The 9,632-nt window shown below is 46.3% G+C and overlaps 1 protein-coding gene across 1 annotated transcript; it reads left to right on the top strand.

Moving 5' to 3' along the window:
* The first annotated feature begins 4,153 nt into the window (after positions 1–4,153).
* LOC134425929 (protein FAM162A-like) lies at positions 4,154–8,933 on the top strand. The gene is made up of 4 exons (XM_063170949.1): positions 4,154–4,398; positions 6,227–6,332; positions 7,587–7,695; positions 8,349–8,933. Exons 1-4 carry the CDS (start codon positions 4,278–4,280, stop codon positions 8,454–8,456), a joined length of 444 nt encoding a protein of 147 aa, XP_063027019.1. The 5' UTR covers positions 4,154–4,277; the 3' UTR covers positions 8,457–8,933.
* The last annotated feature ends 699 nt before the right edge of the window (positions 8,934–9,632 follow it).

Genomic DNA, 9,632 nt, shown 5'->3' with positions numbered 1-9,632 from the left:
TAAATACTATGGTTTAGTATCTTATTTATGGTTTCTAGGCAAGATTTTTCAAATGGTAGAGGTACTATAAAATTTGGAGGAATAGGGACAGTATAGACAGAAAACACAGGATCTCTCAGTAACTGGATAGAGGATTTCTTTTTTTAAAGCAAAGTTGAAGTTTACACACAAAAAGGGTAGGGACTCCTTCATTGTTTTGTTTCATTGACAACACTTAAAATTATAAAAATATGAATCCAAGTGTTCTGAGTTGATTAAAGCCTCATGTTGGTGCTTGTGCAAAGAACTCTTTACAAATCAACAAAATTCTGGCTTTGTTATAAGATGCTGTAACTATTCCTTTGATTGACCTGACCATGGTGAGGAACAGTTAAGGAGCTTTTAGTTCTTGGTATTTGCATTTGAATTTCCTTAGGGCAGACTAATCCCTGATATGGGGAGGAGGTGACTCATCTGGAGAGAGCTGCAGCCCTGAGAGTGGAGGGACAGCTTTGGGCTGGGAGTCTGCAGGTGAATGAGACTTTCCAAAGCAATTCCTTGCTCTTGCTGTGTCAAATTGTGCTGCTGGAGAACATCCAGTTGCGTGGAAAGATATTTCCTGACTCACTTCTAATTTCATAAGCCACAAGCCCATCCAGGATTGCTGTTTATCTTGTCTAGGAACCAAGATAGAGCTCTGCTGCATGTTTAATTAGATGGGGGAAGGCAAAGAATTTTAAGATAAGATTATCTTCTGTTCCCCATCACAGCCCTCGTGTAAGAAGTTTTCATGGCATGCAAACCAGAGGCTGATGGTAAGACACTTGTTTCTGAGGACACTGAAAACAGTTTTGCAGAGTAATACCTTTTTATTTTTTTTAATACTCATATGAATTCTTCTCTGTGTATAAGGAAAAAGATTAGTTATATGTTTTTATGAAAATGAACAAGGAGGTATAAAGAGGTATGTGGGAACCTGGGGCTCTTGGAAGAATAAACACTTTCATTCCTATGGCTGTTGAAAGCAGCAGCAGAAGGACAAGTGAAGAGAACCTGAGTCCAAGTTTCTCATTGCTGCAATAATTCTAAAAATAATCAGAATTAAGGCACTGGGAATAACAGTATGAAGTCAGCCATAAGCCAGAGCAATGGAGTTTCACAAACACAATTGGGTTTATATTGTGGTCTCTCAGTTCCAGTTCTGCAAAGGTTTTTGAGTATGTTTAGGGGCTGGCTGCTAGTCCTTGCTGTGGAGGCAGCTGAAGCAGCAGAGTTTGAGCTGGCAGAAGGGGTGTGAAGAGGACGCAGAACCATGATGGAGTCCTGTGAGGTTTTGTGTTTAGTTTAAATCTTCAGTGTTGGCAGCAGTGTGCAGCAAGTGTGGCAGCTGCCTATCACTCTCACACAGAAACCAGAAATGTCATGAGCTGCCCCACCACAGCTGCAGACCATCCTCTGCTCTGTCTGAGCTAGTCTGGTCCTTTGTGACTCAAAACCCTTCAGATCTGTGCCCTCCCCTTGCAGTGAGGGCAGAGGAAGCCTGGGCAGTGCCTGTAGAGCTGGTCAGTGATTTCTGTATTGTCCAGGGCTTGCTCAGGAGTTGGGGTGCTGCTCTCCTCCTGGCAGAAGCATGCTGAAGGCAGAGGAGATGGTGCTTTAGACCCAGTTTTGCTAATGCTGAACTCTGAACAAGTTGTTACTCCTATTCAATCAACTCCCTACATGTGATCTTAATGCTCATGAAATACTGGCTGCCCTTTGGTAATGAGTCACTGAGGGGTATCAGTGATGGCTTGGTGTGAGAGTGACTGGCTGAGCCTCCCGTGGATGTGCTGTAAGCTGGCCAGAGGGGATGTGCATGCACTGAGACAGGCACAACACACCTCTGAGGAGACCAAAGTTCATCAGGCTGCTCGCAAGTCTGCCCTGGTCCAAGAGCATTCTGCATCTCTCTGCTCTTCAGAAAGGGATCCAAGTTGCTGTGGGCCAGAGGGAGACCCACAGGGTTGTAGGGAAAGCTGGAATTCCTAACACAGAGGTGCCTGTAGCTTTCATGCACTGCAGTAAAACTCAGCCTGTCATTAAGCATGCATGGTGCCAGACAAACAAATAAAATTCAGGAACAAGTAACTGCCTTTGTCGTTTTGTGGGGACCTCTGTGTCTTTGCACTTCCAAATGCTGGCATAATAAATCCTGAAGTGCCTTTTTGCTCACAGCAGACATGATTAATACAGCTGTTAGCTGGTGTGTCTGCTAGAGGAAACAATTGGCAACTCCTAGGTGAGCAAGCAAGAGGCCTGCAACCCCCACAATTTTCTCCCATTTTGAGAAATTAAGACACAATATAAAAATGTTCTTTTTTTCCTCTTCAAATCCATAATCAGACATGACATAAAGAACAGTCACTTCTGCAATGAGTATTTTGGAGAGTGCCTGTTTGAGTGGAGATGCTCTGATGTTCTGCACAGCTGGAGCCCCTGTGGGGCCAGGCAGGTCCAAATGTGACCCGAGCACCAGGGCAGCACATCCCACCCACTGCCCACAGCCCCTGCTGCCCTCCTGGCTTGGGGACCAGGGGATGTCCAGGTTAACAATGCCTTTTTTCACTCAGCAGCTCTTGCACAGGGTGAGAAGGGAGCTCGTGGGAATGCTCAGGCATGCTGGCCATAAACTTCAGGCTATAAATGCATCTTCCCTCATACCCATTTTACCACAGGGAAATCCTGAGCAGGACACAAATATTCTCTCTGACTTTACCAGCTTTCCCTTCTGCTTTTTTCAACATAATCACATCCACTGATTTCTTCTTGTTTGCAGGTCTTGTTTGCAGCTGGAAGCTCAAAACACTATTTATTTTCTGTATGAGTTCCTAATCTGGAAATGGATCTAATTTGCTTTACCAAATTACAAGTGAATTAAGATGAACACATTGTGCTGTGTCCGGATCCATAGTGGTGCTTTCATGAAACAGGAAAAACCACATTTGTCACTGCTGGGATTTTCTTCTTTTCTCAGTATCATTAACTCCATGTTCCCAAAAAAATATAAAAACATCTCCATAAATGACAGTGTTTTTTCTTGGGGCAGAAGTCGAGGAGCCAGAGCTGCATCTGTTTCACATCTTTCATCCTTTCAGCCCCTTCAGAATATCCCTGCCCACACCTGCAGTACTCTTCCCTTGCAGTCCCTCCCCTTGCTCTTGGACACATTTTGATTATTTGCAATATTGCATTTGATAGTATTGCTAAGTGGTTCTGAAAATTTTCCTTTTGGCAACTGCTTCTTCACTTTTGAATGGATTTTTTTTCCTTACCTGTAAATCAGCTTTAGGGCCTTGCATGTCTAAGGAGAGTAAATACCCCACAGCTCCAAATGAAACAAGTATTTTGCATTTCCATTTCCTGACCCATCAGGAAGAATTTTGTGCAAAATGCAGGAGAAATGTCAGAGTGATAAAGCAGCATTGGTTGTGGTTCTTTCTCTGGTTAGAACAGTTGGTGTTATGGAAAACATTCAGTACTATCCAGACTTTGTGGACGGCAAATACTTTATAGGTATCACTACATTTTAATGACAGTTTTACTGACTGACAAATACTACCTCAGCTGAGATTTTTGTTATAATTTCTTAGTTTACTGTTTTAAACCTGAAGCATATCTGAAGTATTTTTTCTTTGCTAGGAAAGTTTGCAGTCTGCATGTGAGATGGACTCCCTATACTGCATTTATAGGTACAGACATCAACTTTATTTTCCTGCCACCAAACCACATTTATTTTGAGTTGTGGTAAACACTGCTCCTTTTCATAAAATCTGTTTAAAGCAACTGATTTGCAAGATTATTTTGGAGCTGAGAACAATTAAGAACTCTAACAGCTTAACCAGCTGTGATAATTAGCACTCTCTAAGCCTGTCTTTGGGGAAATACAGCACACTGTCTTATTTTAGTTCTTCCATAGTAGGACTGAGAAAACAATGTAAATAACCAGTGTTCTCCTGAGCAGCTCCTTGGGATGGGGCGCCTGGGGCAGAGTCAGGGCTGGGTGTGAGCTGCCCCAGCGGTGATTTGTGCCCGCCCAGCTCCCAGGGTGTGTCATTTTGGTAATCACGGCTGATAAATTCAACTCGTCATCATGATGTAAGCAAAGCCTGTTGTCAGTGGGGTGGAAGTGCGTGCTGCTCCCTTCTGAGAGGAAGGGCTGGTTTTACTTTACTGAGTCCCAGCAGCTATTTTTACTTTACTAAGTCCCAGCAGCAGCCTGTGGACTCCTGGCCAGGCTGGTGGGGCTCCAGGGCAGGATGCTGGGGAGGTTGCTGGGGCACAGCCAGAGGGTGGCTGGGCTGGTCCTGTGCCCTGCCAGAGCTGCTGGCAGCAGAGCAAAGAACGCCCAGGACACGGCTTGGCAGACGGCTGATCCAGGTGGGTGGAAAGCCCTTGGTCACTGTTGGGTGCTGCAGCATGGAGGGAAAGGGTATTTGCAGGAAAGGGTGAGAAAATGAGCTCATTCTCAGCCATGGCTGAGGTACTGCAGGGCTCTGAGTCCTGGGGCAGAGAGCTCAGCCAGAGCTCTGACCAGCACAGTGCACAGGGGTAAAGCTTTTTCTATTATATAGCTGTTCTCCTATGGCAGCAAATACCAACTGATGCTTCATGCCAGGAAATCTGTCAATTAAATAAATGTTCCTTCTCTTACCCAGCTGCCAGGTCTCCAGAGGAAGATCAGTGCTTGTCCCTGAGTGTGCAGGGCTGGTGCAAGTGGAGGATTTGCTCCCCTCTGCTTCCTGCTCTGCTCCTTGCCAGGTTACAGCCACAGCTGTGTGTGCTTGTGCCAGGCACTGCCCTGGATTATGAGCCAGAGAACAGGCATGGGCTGCTCCCACATGAACAAGCTTCCTGCTATGGATAGAATTTCTCTTTGCACCATCACTTTCTTGTCTGTGCCTTTGCAGACCCCTCACCCTAGGAAAGCTGGGCTGCATGGGCCTGCCCGTGCTCCTGTGGGATGGCTGGGGGTCTCCAGCTTCCCTAAGCTTCTGGGGCTTTGTCCTTGTCTTCCTTGGGATGGAGCATCTGCTTTGAGCAAGTGTACTGCTTGCTGCAGATGTGATTCTGGCACTTGCTGATGTAGCTCTCCTGGTCTCACTGTACCTTGTGGGAGAAATAGGAGAAGAAAGGAGACAATTTACCTGGACCAAGATTTACAATTGGGATTTTTCAGCCACTTACAAGTCCTGGCATACATGAGCAGCTCTGGGGCCAAGGCACTTACTATAATTTCACCAGCTCAACACAGGCAGGAAGAAATTCTCTCCATGCCTGTTCTGCAGCAGCAGTGATTTCCTTTCAGCTAAGTACCAGCAATCCAGCAACAGGCAGGGAGTGAGGATGCTGAGGCTGGAGACACCTTCATGTCCATCTCATCCTGCCCATCCTGGTCACAAATGCCAGTTCCCAACCCAAGCCCCACATTTGCACAGGGCATTGTAGTGTGGGTGCACCTACCTGGATGTAAGTACTGGGTGAGCAGTCTCAGCTGCCCTGCAAACACCACTTGTACACTGCAAAAGCCAGGGTTTGAGCCAGCCATTGCTTACTGTGTTTTCAGGATCTCTCTGCCACTGTCCTTGTTGTTGGCTGTTAATGGGCTTGTTTCCATCAAGAGGAGCCAGAGTCCTTTTCTCACCGTGCTGTGGGTGACAGCATGCAAATGGCATCACCGTGGTAGCCTGATGGGGTGTAATGTATCATCATTAGAGCTCAGTAATGTGGTACCCAGCTTGCATGAGAACAACTGCCAGTCTCCCACCAGGCTGCATTTCAGCAGACATCATCTCTCCATCCGTGATTTCAGGAGAAGCTGTGGAGGAGTGAGCTGCTTGTGCCGCTGGCAGTTTGCTTAACTCACTGGTTGGGCCGTTTAAAAGCAAGATGCTCACAGGGGGAGATGTTGCTGTGGGCTCAGGGACTTCAGCCCCACATCATTTGCCCTCTTAATCAGGAAGTTTAGAAGAGATTTTTTACTTTAAAACCTACCAAAATTAAACGGAAGAAAGTCAAATTAAATAAGCTGCAAATGTAACAAAGGTTCTCACACCACCTGCTGAGTCTTTTTGATGTTAGAAAGCACATTTAGCTTCCACAGAATAGAAAAGTGTAATTTTAAATTTTCAATCCTCTTCCCTCTGTACCAAGAGCTCTTTTCCCTTCTTGAAGCTCAGCTCATTGCTTTGTACAAAATCTCTTACAGGTAAAGAACCTTTCAGGAATGAAAGAAAGCCTACAAATTTTGATAAAAAGGTGCTGGTATGGTCGGGACGCTTTAAAAAGGAGGAGGACATTCCCAGGCACATTTCGTAAGTGGACATGTCAGAATGATTCTTTTGGCTGTGAACATACAGATTGAGACCCCAGCCTGCATTACCCAGAGCTGTGCTCTTGTGGAGTTAGTGCCTCCCCCATGCTGGTGTCCAAAAATAGCTGTAAATAATTGTAACTCTTGTAACTTTTTGTCATTCCCTGTGAGGTAAATTGGATGTGCTTATTTTAGTTATCACAAATTTCAGACTAAGCTGAAGTATCTTTTGCAAGACAAGTGGCTTTAAAACTCAGAAGCCGCCATAATAAGACATCATTCAATCTGAGTTTTTACATGCTTTTCTGGGTTTTATTGATCAGTGATTAATAATGCTGCATCAATTTTAATTAGAAGCCGAGGCTACATACAGCTTTGTTGACAGACCTGTGCAATGAGTTCCTCCTGTATGGGCTGTGGTTTCACCTCCTTGCTGAGATGTTTTGTTAAAGGATTATCACTCAATTTTGGAATCCTAATGCTTCTGACTTGTGACATCCCGGGGTCACCTCCAGCTGTCCTTCCCCTTGCAGGTGTGAGTAAATCCTGGATATAATTTCAGGGATGGCTCATTGCCATGCTGCAGTTCCTTGCAAACATGAATTGTTGGGTATATGCCAGGAGTTACTCATGGAAGGTGGTGGAGGTTTCCAGTGATGGATGGGGCTGTTCAGCTGCGTGGGAAGAAAACTCATGGATGGCGCAGCTGTGTGCTCTGACCCAGCTGTGTGCTCTGACCCAGCTGTGTGCTCTGACCCAGCTGTGTGCTCTCACCAGCCTCCCACCACAGGCAGATGCTCACGGGGCTGGTGCCAACTGCCTGGCAGAGCTGTGCTGTGCTGGGCTTTTGATTCCCTGAGGGTGGCATTGCCTGGCCCTGGTGGCATGGCCCCAGTGCCTCCTGCTGCTGCACAGCACCCCAGGCAGCACCCAAAGGTTGGCCCTTTGTTATTATAGTGGAAAGATTTTCCTGTCCCTGTCATTTTACAGGCTTTCCCTCTCTCACACAATAAAAGAACGCAGGAGAGCAAGAGTTTTTAATCCTGTTATTACTGATGGCTTTTGACCTAAATCTTTTCCCCAAGGCTAATTTTTAGAGTCCTCCTTTAAGTAGCTGCAGAAAGAGAAGGCTGAACCCCATTATTGTACATTGACAGGAAGTAGCTGCAAGACTTGAGCGTTCATTACCCCTCTCCCCATGATCCCATTTCACACAGGCTGCTGCAGAATGAAAAATCTGCTCTGTCCTCCACAGGTCTGAGGTCCTGGACACTGCAAGGAGCATTGCCAGGGTAAAGGTTTGCTACATCATGATTGCACTGACTGTGCTGGGCTGTGTGACCATGATCATCTCAGGCAAAGAAGTGAGTATTGTTTCTGAGGGTACTGGTTCACTTAACGCATGGTCTGTGTGTGTTCTTTGGAAATAAGCACCTGGGTGACAGAGAGGTTTGAGAATAGGTACGCATGAGCAATGTATGCACAAGATCTGTATCACCCCTTCTCCAGAGGAGACACTGGCATTGGAAAGCACAATCTGCTGATTAATGTGTTGCTCCTGACCCACTCTGCCATGAACCTGTGCAGTGCAATGCTCTCTATGATGGTGTCTCAACAGGAGGCTGGGCCAAAGGCAATGGAATAGTTCAGACAGTGTCACTGGAACCTGGTTCTGCCTGACATCTGCCAGCCACGAGGCTCCTGTGGTCCTGCCTGCCCAGCCTGGATGCCACCATGGGCACCAAAAGCTGTGACTCTTCTCCCTGTCCCACACCACTGCTGGGTCTCCAGTTTGACTTGCAAGTCCCGGTGCACCTGTAATCAATTTACAGCATAATTCTCCCGCTAATCAGAGCTGCAAATGCTGAAAATGTGGTATAACAAGGAAGCAGATTAACTTCTATCACTGGAAAATATCAAAATGGACAGTGAGGTGTCAAAGGAAGTGGTGCAGATGTGGGGAAATTTAGTGGTGGCAATTGTGTGCAGGCAATGATTTCCACCAAATTGTTTCCAGGCTGCCAAGAAGAATCAGACTCTGCTGAGGGTGAATGCAGAGAAGAAGGCCAAATGGAGGGCTGAAGTGGAGAAAGGTCAGGAGGCAGCTGTCGGGAAGTCACAATGATTTGGAACAGATTTATTTTAACATAAGAAGATAAGTGATTTCCACATGTGGCATATGGACCTGTCTTCGTTTAACTCTTAAGAGCTTTTTTGCTGAAACTCTCAGAGCGAAGACTTCACTGCTTAAAAACTGCTCCATGCAAACTAGGAACCTCCTATGGAAATAAACTGCTTTTTGTGGCTTCTGGTCTTTGGCACCAGGCCCAGCTCATATACAAAGATCTCTCTTAAACTGCAAAGTGTGGAAAGGACAAATGCAGGACTCCCCAGCTCAGGATCAGCTTTTCATGGTGCTGCTGGTGCTCAGGTCTCCTCCAATTCAATCATTGCTCCCAGTGATTGTCATGAAAGTTGTCTAGCTCTTGCTTAGCAGTGATTTTAGTCCAGAGTAATTGTTAATACATGGTTTGCTAAAACTGAATTCTTTTTAATCATCATAGTTCATTAACTCATAATAAAACAGCTGTCCAATTACATCTAAAACAAACACATCTCTTCACAGCTTCATTTAGAGTGTCACCAAACTCTCTGGGATTATGCTTAACAGTTGGGAGAAGTCCTAATGAGATATTGAAAATTACATTTTCACAAAGTGGCTTAACTTCAAGACAGGCCCCAGTTCATGCCTGTGGGTGCTGATGCTCTGATCCCCCAAGTGTCACATGTAGCCCCTCAGGACCTGTAACGCTGTTGGTGGAGCTGGATGTGCTGCATGGAGTGCCCAGGGACACAGCATGGCAAAACCCAGCCAGTCTGACCCAGCTGCTGCAGGAGATGCTGCAGCCCTGCCCAGCCCTGGGGCAATGTCCTGAGCATCACACTGGGGCTGGCCTTTCCAAGGTTATTACTTGGAGCTGTCACACTTGCACTCCAGGGGAGTTTGGAAGCTCCTGCTCGGGTCTCTGTGGTTTATTGTGTCAGAAATCAAATCCATTTATTGCTGAAGTGTCACTGCACAAACAGGCTGCTGGCAAAGCTGGGCTGAGGCACTGGCAGGTGGGCAGCAGATGTTGGGCTCTGGGGCTCCATCTCCTGTGCCTGTGGCTTTTGGGCAGTTTTTTCCCTCTGGTGCTTCTTAGGAGCACTCTGCCCTTGCTGCACACCTGTTTAGGGTGAGGGGATGTTACCTCTGTCACATCTCCAGGCTTGCAGGCCTTGTTTCTGACTCACAGCCCCA

This window comes from Melospiza melodia, chromosome 16, assembly GCF_035770615.1.
Source record: "Melospiza melodia melodia isolate bMelMel2 chromosome 16, bMelMel2.pri, whole genome shotgun sequence".
NCBI lineage: Eukaryota > Metazoa > Chordata > Aves > Passeriformes > Passerellidae > Melospiza > Melospiza melodia.
Note: the sequence above shows the minus strand (reverse complement) of the source record. Positions and strands in the feature narration are given on the sequence as shown.